Source organism: Dipodomys spectabilis, unplaced genomic scaffold (genome assembly GCF_019054845.1).
Source record: "Dipodomys spectabilis isolate Male_0828 unplaced genomic scaffold, ASM1905484v1 ptg000002l, whole genome shotgun sequence".
Lineage (NCBI taxonomy): Eukaryota > Metazoa > Chordata > Mammalia > Rodentia > Heteromyidae > Dipodomys > Dipodomys spectabilis.
This window is the reverse complement of record NW_024870679.1, coordinates 15,963,930-15,980,375: the sequence shown is the minus strand read 5'-3', so window position 1 is coordinate 15,980,375 and position 16,446 is coordinate 15,963,930. Positions and strand designations below refer to the sequence as shown.

Below are 16,446 nucleotides of genomic sequence, written 5' to 3'. Positions count from 1 at the left end.
TATGTATACATATTTGTCAACTATACACATTCTATACATATTTATCTAACTATCTGATGCATCCTTCTTTCAGCACAGGATACCTTCATATCCCTGTTACCTAATATCTCCTTTCTAGAATTGCTGTTTGTTGATGGAGTAAATGGAATAGATGTGTGGTATATTGTAATTACTTCTTTTTTCTTCCCTTCAATTAGAAGTTAATGGACTTTTTCTCTTTGCTGTGCTATGTATTTGGCTGTGTGTTTAAAAAATGTTTTTCTAATTCTTTCTAAGTTTGATTTATCAGTGACTCCCTCCCAGGATGAAGAATTCCTTACAACTTTCGCCTTCATTCTGCCACTCTGGTTTAATTTTCTTTCTTGCTCCCTTTCTCTCTTTCTCTTTCTCTTTCTCTTTCTCTTTCTCTTTCTCTTTCCCTTTCCCTCCCCCCCCACCCCCCACTTCCCCCTTCCCCCTTCCCATCCTGGGGCTTGAACTCAGGGACTTGGCCCTGTCCCTGAGCTTTCTTTGCTCTAGGTTAGTGCTCTACAACTTGAGCCACAGCACCACTTCCAGCCTTTTCTGCTTATGTGATACTGAGGAATGGAACCTAGCGCTTCATGCATGCTAGGCAAGCACTCTACCACTAAGCCACATTGCTAGTGCCTTAAGTTTTTTTTCTTACAGATAGAATCACTCTGGAATTTGTTAATACACATCTCTAAAGTCAGCTTCTATTAATAGATACTGTAATTTTAACAGATATGTCTATGAGGTAAATTAGTAATTTTATAATCAATTAATTTTTAAGTAATCCTTGAAAAATCCTCCATGTAGTAACAACCTAACTAAACTATTAGAAAGATGAAAATATTCATAGTTGTTCCTGCTTTTTAAATCTTTATTTCCATTGCATGTAAATTCCAGAATTACAGTAAGGAGAACTTTTTCCCTTAAACCTTTTCTTTTTTTTGCCATTCCCGGTATTGGAACTCAGGGCCTGGGCTTTTATTCTTTCTTTCTTTCTTTTCTTTTCTTTTCTTTTTTTTTTTTTTTTGGTTGGTTGTGGGACTTGAACAATCTGGGCTTGGGCGCTATCCCTCAGCTCTTCAGCTCAAGGGGAGCGCTCTACCACTTGAGCCATAGTGCCACTTCTGGTTTTCTAGTGGCTTATTGGAGATGAGGCTTTTGGAGTTTCCTGCCCGGGCTGGCTTTGATCCAAGATCCTCAGATTTCAGCCTCTTGAGTAGCTAGGATTACAAGGGTGAGGCACCAGCTCACGGTGGGCTTTTATTCTTAAGACTAGCACTCTACCACTTTGGTAGAATGGTAGTTAATTGCAGATAAGACTCATGGACTTTCCTGCCGGGGTTGGTTTCAAACTAAACCTCAGATTGCCTCCTGGGTAGATAGGATTACAAGCATGAGCCCATTTTTCCTTAAACTTTTCATGATACCCAAGTGAAAATGTTATTTGTTTAAATTAGAATACATTATCTACTACACACTTGAATAAATGTATAAAAAATCCAATTTATTTAATGTAATTTTCATGTTACCATTAATATAAAATATAAAAATAAAATACATGTTTGTAATTATATTTAAAGTTACGCTTTTTATGGAGAGATTAATGCATAATGTTTTTCCATTTTAGAGAAGTTAGCAATGGAATAGAAAAAAAAGGAAAGAAAAAATCTGTAGGTCGTCCTCCTGGTCCATATACAAGAAAAATGATTCAAAAGACTGCTGAGCCAACTTTGGTAAGAGGAATTTTTGGCATATCTTCTAAGAGAGTAAAGATGTATGAAGTTACTGAGAAGTTTGTGTTTCTTCCTATTATTGTAGATCCATGTCTTAAGTATATATTTTTATTTCTAGGATAAAGAATCCATTTCTGAGAATCCTACGTTGGATTTACCTTGTTCTATAGGGTAAATAGAAAGCTATTATTTTCTTTCTTAGGAATTTTCTTTTTGAGGGAATTAGTTTTTCTATTGTTATGTAATATAGTTGTTATACCATTTAAATTCTTTTGTCTCAGGAGGACTGAGGGAACTGCACACTCGTCCAATACCTCAGATGTGGATTTCACGGGTGCTTCCAGTGCAAAAGAAACTACCTCGTCTAGCATTTCCAGGCATTATGGGTAGATATTTTATATTCCTTTTCTTCCTTAATTTTCTTTTAGGTTCTTGTAATGACTGAATAATTTTTAGCAGTTAAAATGGATAGTTTCATGCTCATGCCTGTAGTCCTTTAAAAAAAAAAAAAAGGGAGGGGGGATAGTTTCATGTTTTTTTTTTTTTTGGTCGGTGGAGGGGCTTGAACTCTGGGCCTGGGCGCTGTCTCTCAGCTCTTCAGCTCAGGGGGAGCACTCTACCACTTGAGCGACAGCGCCACTTCTGGTTTTCTGGTGGTTAATTGGAGATAAGAGTCTCACAGACTTTTCTTCCCTGGGCTGGCTTTGAACTGGGATCCTCAGATCTCAGCCTCCAGAGTAGGTAGGATTACAGGTGTGAGCCACTGGCTCCTGGTCTAGTTTGAATTTTTTTGAAAAGCAGTTGCTATGATAGACTCATCACATTGTTAAGTCAACAGACTATTTTTGCTTTTAGAATATAGAGTAAAATTCATAAATTCTTTAGAAGTTTGCATTCTATTAATCCTTTTGATGTCTTTATTATGTAGGTGTGCTTTGCAGTAAAAAGGTTGTTTTATTTCTCAAATAAGTCTGTATTGGACATATGAATATATTTTTTTTTTCTGCAAAAGGCCGTCAGAACTGTGGGTATTCCTCAGAGCAAAAAGGGAAAAACAAAAAGAAAAAAGGAAAAAAAAAAAACAGAGGAATCCCACCTATCCTGACTTTAAGCCCTTTATCTGCATCATTCCTGCTGGCACCAGGCCATCTTGGTCTTCCACGTGGTGGGGAAAGGCCTGGGATAGAGAGCTGGGAGAGCTGGGAAAGAGGTGGGAAAGAGAAAACTGGGAAAGAGAGAGAGAAAGAGAGCTAGAAAAGAGCTAGAAAAGAGTATCTGGGAAAGGTAGGAAAGAGAGCTAGGAAAGAGAAGAGAGCTGGGAAAGAGAAGGAAATAGCTGAGAAAGAGCTAGAAAAGAGCAGAGAGAGAGCTAGAAAAGAGAAGGGAGAAGTGGACATATGACTATTTTTGTTAGTGAAAGCCTTTTTTTTTTTTAATGAAAATACCATACAGAGGGGTTACAGTTACATGTGCAAAGTAATGAGTACATTTCTTACCAAGCATTGTTGCCTCCTCCTTTGTTTCCCCTTCCCATTCTCCCCCCCCCCCCCCCCCCCCAATGAAAGCATTTTGAATTTAGAGTTTTAAAAATCAGCTTCTTAGCTGGGCACTAGTGGCTCACGCCTGTAATCCTAGCTACTCAGGAGGCTGAGATCTGAGGATCGCAGTTCAAAGCCAGCCCAGGCAGGAGAGACCGTGAGACTCCTATCTCCAATAAAAAACCACCAGAAAACCGGAAGTGGCGCTGTAGCTCAAGTGGTAGAGTGCTCGCCTTGAGCTGAAGAGCTGAGGGACAGCGCCCAGGCCCAGAGTTCAAGCCCCACGACCGACCAAAAAAAAACAAAAATCAGCTTCTTAGATCATCATGGTCTTTTCTGTAGATTGACTGACTCCAGAAAAAGAACTCGCACAGGAAGATCTTGGCCTGCTGCAATACCACATTTGCGTAGAAGAAGAGGCCGTCTTCCAAGAAGAGCACTCCAGACGCAGAACTCAGAAATTGTAAAAGATGATGAAGGCAAAGAAGATTATCAATTTGAGGAACTCAACACAGAGATTCTGAATAACTTAGCAGATCAAGAGTTGCAACTCAATCATCTGAAAAACTCCATTACTAGTTATTTTGGTGCTGCAGGTAGAATAGCATGTGGCGAAAAATACCGAGTTTTGGCTCGTCGGGTGACACTTGATGGAAAGGTGCAGTATCTTGTGGAGTGGGAAGGAGCAACTGCATCCTGACTGTAGGACTGAACATTATGTTCACTGCACTCTCAGTTTCTGTAGGTACTATTTAGAGCCCTAAAGGAGTCTGGTTTTTGCTATCTTTCTTAATAAAACAAAGCCAAAAAAAAAAAAAACATCACGGAGGAGATACTAGCCTTAACATGTACTTGTCACTGTTATGGATATTGTCATAAAAAGATATCTTTTAAAAATCAGAACAGAGACTTAATTTTTTAAACCTTCAGATTTGTAGAATGTTGCTAGGATAGGATATTAAATATGATTCCAACACATGCATGGTATTAGATAATTTCTCTAATTCATTGAGTCAGTTTTTGTGATTAGTGGTTATCACAGCAAACAGGTCATGTAGATAGCACAAGTACTTGGAGGAACATTGTCTGTTTTGTTACCAGAATGTTGGAAAAATTTATTTCATTACCTTTTAGATTTCATAAAGTGCAGTGTATATAATGCCTACCGAAAGACTGTAAGATAATTGAAATTTTCTTTCAAGCAAAGTGTAAAAAATATATTGAGCCTGTAAATTGCTCTGTGACTAGACTTCATTGTCGTCTTAATATATTCTTTGCATGTACATATATATACACGGCCGTGTATATATATGTGTGTGATTATGTGACCTATGCAATACAAATTATGGGAATTGGCAGCTTTGGAGTATATAATCCCATAATTCTTTTTTCAGGAATAGTTGCAGTATTTACACAGCAGCATTTCTTCTCAGGCTTTCATTGGGTGCTGTTGCTTGCTATGTATGAAGAGAAATGTGTCAAACAAGTCTTAGAAGGTTTGAACACCAGTGTTCTGGGCTTCTAGAATGCTTTCACTGTGAGTCCTTGTGACTCAGCTGTTCAGTACCTGAAACAAATTAAAGTAACATCGACATTATTTCCTACTAGAAGTAACATTTTCAAGTTTTCATGGCACATTATGATTGTAAATGTCTCTCAGTTTGAACAGTAAGTCTATAGGAGTCCCACAGGGATTCCTGAAACGTCTGTAGTAACTGTTAGTCATGTCTGAATAAGTGTAGTGTGAACAAAGTATTTTATTGCACAGGGTTAACAAACAGTGTGTTGCCAGCTGAGGCTGCTGCTGTTTTATTACAACATTACCTCTTGTTTTTATAAAATGTACCAAGATTTAAATTGATAACTTTATTTTACATGTAAAAAGACCAGTTTTCTTTTATCACCAGTGTTAGAATTGTCCTGTTTCTTTTTGTTTTGTTTTGTTTGTTTTCTTTCTTAGCCAAAGAGTAAACAGAAGAATATTCTTATTTTGGTGGCTATTAATTTTACTTTTAAAAGTGATTGGTGGACTTTAGGCTAAGATTTGGGGGGAATTTGCTGCCAAAATGAAAAATATGTAAAGAGTAGTGATGACAGAGTGGTAAAAATGTGGTTTAGTACTTATTTATTCCATTAATTGATTATTTGATTGTCTATAAAGAAAGTTGCTTTATTTCCTTAAACATCTTCAAAAGATGACTTTTTCTTGTCACATTATAGCCAAAAGAAGCAGAGAACGTCGCCGTCCTGCATTTGGTTCCTGGCTGACCAGGTACAGATGAGCTTTACAAAAGTGCTACATGAAAACTGTCACTTCTGTTTACCTCCACCAAAACTTGATTTTCCCCTAGCTATTAATTTAAAGTTGCCTTTCCTGCAGCTGCAATATTTTGAATAACACACAGAGTTTGTGTTGATTTTTGAATGTTTGTTTATATCTAGGGGTAATGGAAAATGTAAATCCCGTGTAACCCTATTCACTCCATCTGTATCATATTCTTTCATTTTCCCTGAGTCCTTTAATTCTAACTGAACACCAGCAGTATTTTTAGTAGCTCTCTCTTTAAACATACTTGGAAGATGATTTATCAAGCTGAATTGTCTTTAGACGTAATTGTTGTGAATGTTTGTTTATTTTATCATGGTGGCTCACATGGCTCTGATGTTCAGTTTGTATTTTTGGAATTGCTTTACTTAGAATTAAAACAGACCAACATTAAATGTGTGTATTTTTTAAAGAGCTAATGAGTTTTGCTTCTGTATTCAATTGAAAATACACACTAGTACAGCATTTAACTGTTTTATTTAGCTTCAGAGGTAATACTATTTCTGTTGAGGTGATTTTTTAAAAAACATGCTTTTATTTTGCTTTGTTCTCCATGTCATAAGTATTGCATGCTCATTTTTGATGGTCTTAAAAATAACACCTAGGCAGCTTGTACATTCGTATTTGTAAGATATTTTGTCTCAATACCTGTGGGCCTAAATATTAGAATTCACATTTAACTTAGCTCTTTTCCTTCGCTTTCCTTTTCCCTTTCCCTGTGCGTGTGTGCACTTGTATATTTATTCATGTGTGCGCCTTGTTCCTGCTCTGCTTTTTTGCTGGTTATTTGGAGATAAGTGTCTCTTGGATTTTTTTTTTTTTTAATTTTTGGTTGGTTGTGGGACCTGAACCCTTGGCTTGGGTGCTGTTCATCAGCTCTTCAGCTTAAGGCTAGCGCTCTACCATTGGAGGTACAGCGCCACTTCCAGCCTTTCCTGCTTATTTGGTGCTAAGGAATTGAACCCAGGGCCTCATGCATGCAAGACAAGCACTTTACCACTGAGCCTCCTTCCCAGCCCTGTCTCTTGGATTTATTTGCCCAGGATGGTGTGAAACCTCAATCCCTACATTGAACCTTTGACCCCTCATATCACAGCCACCTAAGTAGTAAGCATTATGGTCATGAGCCATGGTGCCTGACCTCTACATCATTTTTTCTAAATAGTTGTCAGATTTCAAATAAGGGATTTCCTTTTTTTAAAAATTTTTTTGGTCAGTCACGGGGCTTGAACTCTGGGCCTAAGCTTTGTACCTCAGCTCTTCAGCTCAAGGCTAGTGCTCAGTTTTCTGGTGGTTTATTGGAGATAAGAGTTTCCCGGTGATCCTCAGATCTCAGCCTCCTGAGTAGATAGGATTACAGGGTGAGCCACAGGCACCTGGCTGGGATTTCCTTTTTTAAATTTTTTTTATTTTATTTTTATTTGTTGGTCATGGGGCTTGAACCTCAGGCCATGGGCTCTGTCCCTCAGCTCTTCAGCTCAAGGCTAGCACTCTACCCCTTGAGCCACAGTGCCACTTCTGGTTTTCTGGTGGTTAATTGAAGATAAGTGTCTCATGGACTTTCCTGCCTGGGGTTGGCTTTGGGGTTGGCTTTGAACTGTGATCCTCAGATCTCAGCTTCCTGTGAGTAGCTAGGATTATAGGCATGAGCTACTGTTACCTGGCCCTTCTTTTCTCCTTTTCTTTTCTTTTTTCTCTTCTTTTATCCTCTCTTCTTTTATCTTTTCTTCCTTTCCTTTCCTTTCTTTTCTTTTTCTTTTCTTGTCTTTTCTTTCTTTTCTTTTCTCCTTTTCTCTCTTTCCCTTTCCCTTTCCCCTTTTCTTTTCTTTTCCTTTCCTTTCCTTTCTTTTCTTTTCTTTTTCTCTTTTAATAAAAACCTTGGCCCCAAAGCTGTGTACCTAGGTAATCCTTGGTACAAAGGGAGGGTGAGATTTGAGGATTGTGTTTCAGAGACAGCTTGGAAAGCCTGTGAGACTTCATTTCTAACTACCAAAAATCTGGAATGGAGCTATGGCTCAAGTGGTAGAACTTTTGTCCCCAAACTCCAGAAAGAAAAGATAATATATCTTGATTTTTTGGGGGGAGGAGGGCGGTAATTCTTTTTTCTTTTTTGCCAGTCCTGGGGCTTGAACTCAGGGCCTGGGCACTGGCCCTGAGCTTCTTTTTGCTCAAGGCTAGCACTCTACCACTTGAGCCACAGCGCCCCTTCTGGCTTTTTCTGTTTATGTGATACTGAGGAATCCAACCCAGGGCTTCATGCTTGCTAGGAAAGCACTCTACCACTAAGCCATATTCCCATCTTGCTTAATTTAATCCCATTTTTAAATTAAAAACTTAATGACAGTTCTGTAAAAACTTTGGTACTAGATAATGAATATGGATTCTTAGACTGTTAAGTAGACCTCCAGAGCAGACTATGAATCTTTTGAATTCCTTGCATAAATCCTTTCTTTCTTTCTTTCTTTCTTTCCTTCCTTCTTTCTTTCTTTTCTTTCTTTCTTTCTTTCTTTCTTTCTTTCTTTCTTTCTTTCTTTCTTTCTTTCTTTCTTTCTTTCTTTCTTTCTTTCTTTCTTTCTTTCTTTCTTTCTTTCTTTCTTTCTTTTTTTTGTCTGCCGTGGGGCTTGAACTCTGGGCCTGGGCGCTGTCCTTCAGCTCTTCAGCTCAAGGCGAGCGCTCTACCACTTGAGCTACAGCGCCACTTCCAGTTTTCTGGTGGTTTATTGGAGATAGGAGTCTCACAGTCTCTCCTGCCCGGGCTGGCTTTGAACCGCGATCCTCAGATCTCAGCCTCCTGAGTAGCTAGGATTACAGGCGTGAGCCACCAGCGCCCGGCTTCTTTCTTTCTTTTTTGTTGGGCTGGGGTTTGAATTCTGGGCCTGGGTGCTTTCCCTGCACTCTTCAGCTCAAGGCGAGTGTTCTACTGCTTGAGCCATAGCACCACTTCTGGTTTTCTAGTGGTTTATTGGAGAAAAGAGTCTCATGGCCTTTCCTGCCAAAGGCTGGCTTTGAACTGCCATCCTCAGATCTCAGCCTCCTGAGTAGCTAGGATTACAGATGTGAGCCTGGCATAAGTCCTTTTTCTTTTGATTTTTTGTTTATTTCTTTTGTTGGTCTTGGGGCTTGAACTCTGGGCCTGGTTGCTGTCCCTCAGCTCTTTACTCAAGGCAAGCAAGCGCTTACACTTGAGCCACAGCGCCACTATCCTTTTTCTTTTGAGATGATTTGTCATTATGTTTGTTGCCCAAGCTGTTCTCAAATGATCCTCCTCTACTTCCCTAGTACTGGAATCATAGACATACACCACCTTGCCTCACTGTTGTATAAATTCTAATGTAGGGGTGATGAAGTCAGATCTTCCTAGGGAATGTTGGACTGAAGGACTCAAGTGAGAGTACCAACTGTGAGCAAGAAAAGCCAGTGAGAGCATAAGGTCCTGGGTTACATTGGTTGGAGTGGGTAAGCACATATGTATGTGCACATGGTGAATGCTCTTTAATGTATTCCAAATATTCTTATTTAGTTCCAACCATGTATACAGAAGATATCTATTTGTCTGTATTGGAGATAAAACTGGTTATTTCATTGAATTCCACTGGGGCATGATCTGCAGAGCTAGCAGATGTTTGTGATGTGGTTCTAGAGTTCTGGACATAACAGCAAAAGAAGATAAAATGCTCCCACTGGGAAGTAGTAAACTGCCCCTCTTTCCTTCCCAGAATAAAAGCTTTTATGGAGAAATTTTCTTAATATATTTGAGTACAGTACTCCCAAACTCCACTTTAGTGGTTGTTTGTTTTTTTGTTATTGTTGATTTGTTTTTGTGGCAGTTAATCAGCCATATTCCTTTATCAGGAAGATAAAAACTTCAGCAATTTTTCTGGGCTGGGAAGGTGGCTCAGTGGTAGAGTGCTTGCCTTGCATGCCTGAGGCCCTGGGTTCGATTCCTCAACACCACATAAGCAAAAAGAAAAAAGCCAGAAGTGGTGCTGTGGCTCAAGTGGTAGAGCGCTAGCCTTGAGCTGAAGAGCTGAGGGACAGCGCCCAGGCCCAGAGTTCAGGCCCCACGACTGGACCCAAAAAAAAAAAAAAAAAAAACTTTAGCAATTTTTCTGATCCTTAAGGTTTTCTTGTACAATATTAGGAAGCTAAATGTCTGAGTCAGTCTTTACATGGGAAAAATCTTCAACTATTAAATAGGTAAATGAGAGCAAGTACAGTATTTGCAATTTTAAGTTTTAATATCCAGATGTCATACAGTAATGGCTAGATTATATACTGTCTTTATATTTAAAATTAGAGTAAGAGTACAAATTAACCATTTCTCACTTTTTTTCTCTTTACGTGTGTGTGTGTGTGTGTGTGTGTGTGTGTGTGTGTGTTTTGTATATATACAGAGGAGGGAGAAAAGGGAGTAGACGGGGGAGGGGTGTGGGGAGAGGGTTCTAGGGCTTGAACTCAGAGCCTAGGAGCTGTCCCTGACTCTTTTGCTCAAGGCTAGTACTCTACCACTTGAGCTAGACCTCAGCTTTTGACTATTTGGTGATTTAGATGTAAGTGTCATATGGACTTTCCTGTCAGGGCTGGCTTTGAACTGTGATTCTCAGATCTCAGCTTCCTGAGTAGCTAGGATTACAGGTGTGAGCCACCAGTGCTAGGCTTTCCACCTCATTTTCAACAAAATCCCTCTGCTAAATTGGCTTTGAATTTTCTTTATCAGTTATGAGACTTGAACTCAGGGCCTGGGTACTGTCCCTGGACCTTTTTTTGGGGGGGGGGGGTTGTGGGGCTTGACTCTGGACATGGGCATTGTCTCTGAGCTCTTCAGCTCAAGGCTGGTGCTCTACCACTTTGAGTCAGAGTGCCACATTTGGTTTTCTAGTCACTAATTGGAGATAAAGAGTCTCATCTACTTTCCTGCCCAGGCTGGCTTTGAACCACATTAGAGATGAGTATAAAGATGGGATGCTTAGTAACTCATTTGTCCAGAATGTTCAAAGATGATCTTTATAGATGGTGCAAATATACTTTTGGATTAAAACATCCCTGATAAGTCATTATTCTGCATTGTTAATTATATTTCTAAAAAGTGTTCAATCTGAGCTGGAAATGTGGCTCAGTGGTAGAGTGCTTGCCTAGTATGCATGAAACCCTGGGTTCAATTCTTCAGCACCACATTAAACAGAAAAAGCTGGAAGTGGTAGAGCGGTAGCCTTGAGCTAAAGAGCTGAGGGACAGCTCCCAGGCCCAGAGTTCAAGCCACACGACCGACAATCACCTTCTTTTTCCTATTGTCTGACAGTTGTTAGTGGAGATAAATCCTTACAGGCAAAAATAGATTTATGTCTTCCCTTAGGTATCACAGTGTTGACTTGAGTTCAAAGAACATACAGAAAATCAGTGCTATATAGCAAATGGTTGGCTTTTTTTCAAATGACTTGAGTTCTTGATCTAGGAAGGTCTGTACAGGCCTATTGTCTACTATGGGCCTCCTTATGTATGTTACTTGTGTCTTAGTGCTTTTTTTTGTTGTTGGTCGTGGGGCTTGAACTCTGGGCCTGAGCTCTGTCCTTCAGCTCAAGGCTAGAGCTCTACCACTTGAGCCACAGTGCCACTTCTGGTTTTCTGGTGGTTTATTGGAGATAAAGAGTTTCACCGACTTTCCTGCCCAGGCTGGCTTTGAACCGTGATCCTTAGATGTCAGCCTCCTCAGTAGCTAGGATTACAGGAGTGAGCCACTGATGCCTGGAGTTGGTGAACAGTTGTTTTAATAATTTTATTGCTATTAAGTGTTATACATAGGGGCTACCACTTCATAAGTCAGGTAATGAATACATTTTTGGGGACAATGACGTCTCTTCCTTTATTTTCCCCAGTGTAAATAGTTTTTTTTTTTTAAAAAAAAAAAGAATATTCTGAGGTTTTACTTTGCTTTAAAAAATAGTATTTTTGAGTAAATTTTTACAAATGTTATTGCTACTATATATTTCTGTAACACTAACTTATATAGTTCAGTATATTATAATTTATATAATAAACATAAGTTCATTATAATTACTGAAATTTCCATTTAAGTGAAATAAATTAAAAGAAGGGTTAGTAGTATGTGCTTAGTGGTGGATTATAATTTGGGTTAAACAATTATCCAAATGATGTTTTAAATTCTATTAGTAGGAAGTAATTTATTTATATTTTTGGTTGGTGTGGGGCCTGAACTCTAGGCTTGGGCTCTGTCCCTCAGCTCTTCAGCTCAAGGCTAGAGCTCTACCACTTGAGCCACAGCGCCACTTCCAGCTTTTTCTGCTTATGTGGTACTGAGGAATCAAACCCAGGATCTCATGCATTCAAGGCAAGCACTCTACCACTGAGCCACCTTCCTAGCCCGAAGTAACTTATTTCTAACTAGAATTTGAGACAACAGAAGCAGAAAAGGTAGTTAAGTTCTTCTTTGAAAGTATTAATTTTGCTTAAATAACCCTGAAGTTAAACTTGTTTCTCTGAGGAGGTGTGGAAATTTTGAAGTAAAACCTGTTTGAGAGTATTTTAGGTGGAGGCTAAAGTCTGGTTTCTGCCAGTTCCTTTTTGCCAGTTCTTTTCCAGAATCCAAGAGTATAAAACAAGACCATTGTGAAAAATATTTAAATTGTAATTTATAAAACTTTGTAAATTTTTATTTTATTTTTATGTATTTATTTTTTTGCCAGTCATGGGGCCTGAACTCTGGGCCTGGGTATTGTCTCTCAGCAATTCAGCTTAAGGCTAGCGCTCTACCACTTGAGCCACAGCACTGCTTCTGGCTTTTTTCTGCTTATGTGGTCTGAGGAATCGAACGCAAGGCCTCATGCATGCAAGGCAAGCGCTCTACCACTGAACCACCTTCCCAGCCCCCCAATTTTATCTTTTTGTCTGTTGTGGGACTTCAACTCTAGGCCTGGACATTGTCCCTGAGCTCTTCAGCCCAAGGTGAGTACTCTACTACTTGAGCCACAGCTCCGATTCTGGCTTTTTCAGAGTAGTTTATTAGAGGTAAGAGTCTCATAGACTTTGCTGCCCGGCCTGGTTTTAACCAGGATCCTCAGATCTCAGCCTCCTGAGTAGCTGGGATTACAGGCATAAGCCACCAGCACCCAGAAAAATTGGCTAAACTTTTAAAAAGTTTCTTTATTGAGATTAAGTGATTACAGAAATTTCACAGTATTGTAGGATAGTGATACTTAAAGTCACAAACACATTTTAACCTTCATAAGGTGAATTGTCATTATTATAGGCTATAAAGATTTTTTTTTTTCTTTTTTTTTTTTTTTTTTGGTGGGGGGGGGTCAGGTCATGGGGCCTGAACTCTGGCCCTGGGCGCTGTCTGTCCCTCACCTCTTCAGCTCAAGGCTAGCGTACTACCACTTGAGCCACAGTGCCACTTCCGGTTTTCTAGTGTTTTATTAAAGAGTCTTAGGGAGTTTCCTGCCCAGGCTGGCTTTTGAACGGTGATCCTCAGATCTCAGCCTCCTGAGTAGCTAGGATTACAGGCGTGAGCCACCAGGGCCCGGCTTATTTTGTCCTTTCTAATGGCTGCATAGTATTCCATTGTAAATAGATACAATTTATGGATCCATTATTTATAGTGGGGCATCTGGGCTGTTTACATATTTTAGCTATTGTGAACAGTGCAGCAGTGAACATGGAGGTACATGTGTCCTTGTCATATCATGGTTCCTGTTGCTCAGGGTAGCTGCCTAGGATTGGTAATGGCTGGATCATAAGGGAGGTCTATGTTTAGTTTTCTGAGGAACCTCCAGACTGCTTTCCAGAGTAGTTGTATTAGTTTACATTCCCACCAGCAATGCAGTAGGGTTCCTCTTTCTCCACATCCCCTGCCAACATTTGTTGTTGTCTGAATTTAGGATACAGGCTATTCTGACTGGAGTATCTCAGGGTTTTTATTTGCATTTCCTTTAGGTTAGGGATGTACATTTTGTCTTTTTTTTTTTTTTGTCTTTTTCTCTCTTCTGTGAAGTCTCTTTAGTTCCCTTGCCGATTCAATGATTGGTTTGTTAGATTTGGGGGTCTTAGTTTCTTAAGTTCCCTGTATATAATAGGTTTTAGGCCTTTGTCTGTTATATTGCTGGTAAATATCTTCTCCCAGTTGTTGGTAGCTTTCTTTAGCTGTGCAGAAACTTTTTAAGGTAGTCCTATTTGTCTAGTCTCCAATTTGTTGTTACCGTGAGACTTGGTTCTGGAAGGTCCTACCTGTGCCAATAAATTCTAGTGTCTCTCCTACTCTGTCCTGTAGTAGTTTCAGAGTTTCAGGTTTGATGTTGAGGTCTTTAATCCATTGAGTTGATGTTAGTGCATGGTGATAGGCTGGGGCTCACTTTGTTTTCTGCATGCCCAGTTCCCAGCATAAGTAATTGAAGAGGCTATTTTTTCTACTGTAAGTCTTTTGCTCCTTTGTCAAATACTCTTTTAAGTATGTGGTTTTATTTCTGGGTCTTCTAATCTATTCCATTGGTCTTTGGGTCTATTTTTTTCTTTTAACCAAACACAGGGACTTTTATTGGATCAGAAATTTCTCGTAGTGGATGTGGACAGTACCCTCTTTATATAGCACCAATTCCTTCCCAGGGGGCCTTTTGCTGGCTGGCTGAGTGGAGCCCTCAGCTCTCCCCAGATGGGCTTGAGAGATGCCCAAGGTTGGATAATGCACAGACACACTCAGGACTCAGGTTTAATAACACCTTTTCCAACCCCTCTCCCGGCCCTTCCCTCATCCATCCCACATAGGTCTCAAGGCTAACAAGTAATTCTCCCCTCCCTATCCCCAGCAAACCTTTCACAGCTCCTCCTCCTCAGCCTCCTTCTTCTGGAAGGCAGTTAGGATGTTTAAGCTCTTTTGGAGCTCATCTTGTTCTTCTCAATCAGCTTGGTGACCCGGGTCTTCTCAGACCTGGGAAGTCCTCATCTTGGTCTAACACCTTCCCCATGATTTTTAGATACTGTTCAGCCCACTTCTTCTCAGTCTCCCTTACACTTGAGAGGTTGTCCTGCCCGTTTCAAGAGGGCCTGGCGAGCCTCCATGCTGGAGCCCCGATGAACTCTCCTGCTAGCGTATCATACACAGGTAGGCAACCAGGCATACCCAGGTAGATCCCTTGCCTTTTTAGCCAGCGCTGGATGGTTCCAACTTTGACCGCCCCACTATAGGATACTGCGTTTTCAAAGTCCCCATCCCGGAAGAGGTAGAAAACTGAGTAGCTCTCCTTGTCTAGTTTGTATTTCTCACTCAGCTCCAAGTTCAGCTTGTCACCATAATCTGAGATCCCCACCTCTGCCACCAAGAGATCATCACTGGAGGCCGAGTTTTCAGCCAGGCGCTTGAACTCAACCTGCTTCTCACCGTAGGGGTAACTGGGTGTCGAACTCCACCAAGACGAACTTGCTTTTGGGGATGACCTTATAGAAAGTGATCGTGTCCAGGGGAAGGGCGCCCTTGGTGTGCAGGCCGGTTGCCGCGCTGCCCAGCGGAGAGGAGTAGGAGTCCCAAGAGGAGGGGATGCAGTGGGGAGGGAAGGGCGTTTGGGTCATGGCGGCATCCAGAACGCTGGATTCCGGGAGCCGGTGGTGGGAAACCTCGGTCTTTGGGTCTATTTTTGTGCCAATACCAAGCTGTTTTTGTTATGACTCTATAGTAGATGCTTGAAATCTGGTATTGTGATACCTCCTACATTGCTTCTTTTGCCTAGAATTGCTTTGGCTATTCTAGGTTTTGCTGTTCTACATGAATTTATGGATTCGTTTCTCTATTTCAGTAAAGAATGAAATGACTAAACTTAAAATACATCCATGATATGCTCTGTGGTGATGAAAAGAACTTGGGGGAACTGGTGATTACTACTTCCACATGCTGGACAAGGACTATACCATTAAGTTATACCCCTGTTTCTCACTCCAAGAGTTAACTACTATTACATGAAACAATTTGGATCTGAAAGGAATGTTCAGGGATTTAAAAGCTAATCTCAAGCCTGGCCTCATTGGCTCACGCCTGTAATCTGAAGATCGAGGTTCAAAGCCAGCCTGGGCAGGAAAGTCCATGAAACTCTTATCTCCAATAAACTAATAGAAAACCAGAAGTGGGGCTGTGGCTCAAGCACTAGAACGCTTGTCTTGAGCTGAAGAGCTGAGGGATAGCGCCTAAGCCCAGAGTTCAAGCCCCAAGACCAACCAAAAAAAAAAGCTAATCTCAAAAGTTCATACACAGGCTGGGAACGTGGCTTAGTGGTAGAGTGCTTGCCTAGCATGCATGAAGCCTTGGGTTTGATTCCTCAGTACCACATTTTACAGAAAAAGCTGGAGGGTGTGCTATGGCTCAAGTGGTAGAATGCTAGCCTTGAGCAAAAGCAGCCTCAAGGACAGTACCCAGGCCCCAATTCAAGCCCTAGGACCGGCAAAAAAAAAATTCATACACTACATTATTTCTATTTATATAACATTCAGCTTTCTTTTCTTTTCTTGGGGGGGAGGGCTCGGTCATGGGGGTTGAACTCTGGGCCTGAGCGCTGTCCCTGCGCTCTTCAGCTCAAGGTGAGCACTCTACTACTTGAGCCACAGCGCCACTTCCTGTTTATTGGAGTGGTTTATTGGAGATAAGAGTCTCAGGAGTTTCCTGGGCTGGCTTTGAATGGTGATCCTCAGATCTCAGTCTCCTGAGTAGCTAGGATTACAGGCGTGAGCCACTCGGGTGGGCAAAATTTAGCTTTTGAAAGACATTTATTTTTAGTTTTTTTTCTATTATGCGTATGGTATGTTTGTGTGGTTTTATTTGAACACATTTTCATTTCTCAGG

At 40.6% G+C, this 16,446-nt stretch overlaps 1 protein-coding gene and 1 pseudogene across 3 annotated transcripts in view; one reads left to right on the top strand and one right to left on the bottom strand.

Annotated features, from left to right (window-relative positions):
- Mtf2 (metal response element binding transcription factor 2) overlaps positions 1–6,023 on the top strand; it is a 52,934-nt gene extending 46,911 nt beyond the window's left edge. For all 3 annotated transcript variants that reach the window (XM_042677654.1, XM_042677670.1, XM_042677662.1), the window contains 4 exons: positions 1,640–1,745; positions 1,864–1,916; positions 2,027–2,131; positions 3,626–6,023. In XM_042677654.1, the coding sequence (XP_042533588.1) occupies positions 1,640–1,745; positions 1,864–1,916; positions 2,027–2,131; positions 3,626–3,983 (622 nt within the window). In that variant the 3' untranslated portion in view covers positions 3,984–6,023. The remainder of the gene's footprint in view (positions 1–1,639; positions 1,746–1,863; positions 1,917–2,026; positions 2,132–3,625) is intronic.
- An 8,410-nt stretch (positions 6,024–14,433) lies between these two features.
- LOC122111317 lies at positions 14,434–15,503 on the bottom strand (annotated as a pseudogene).
- Between the last annotated feature and the right edge of the window lie 943 nt (positions 15,504–16,446).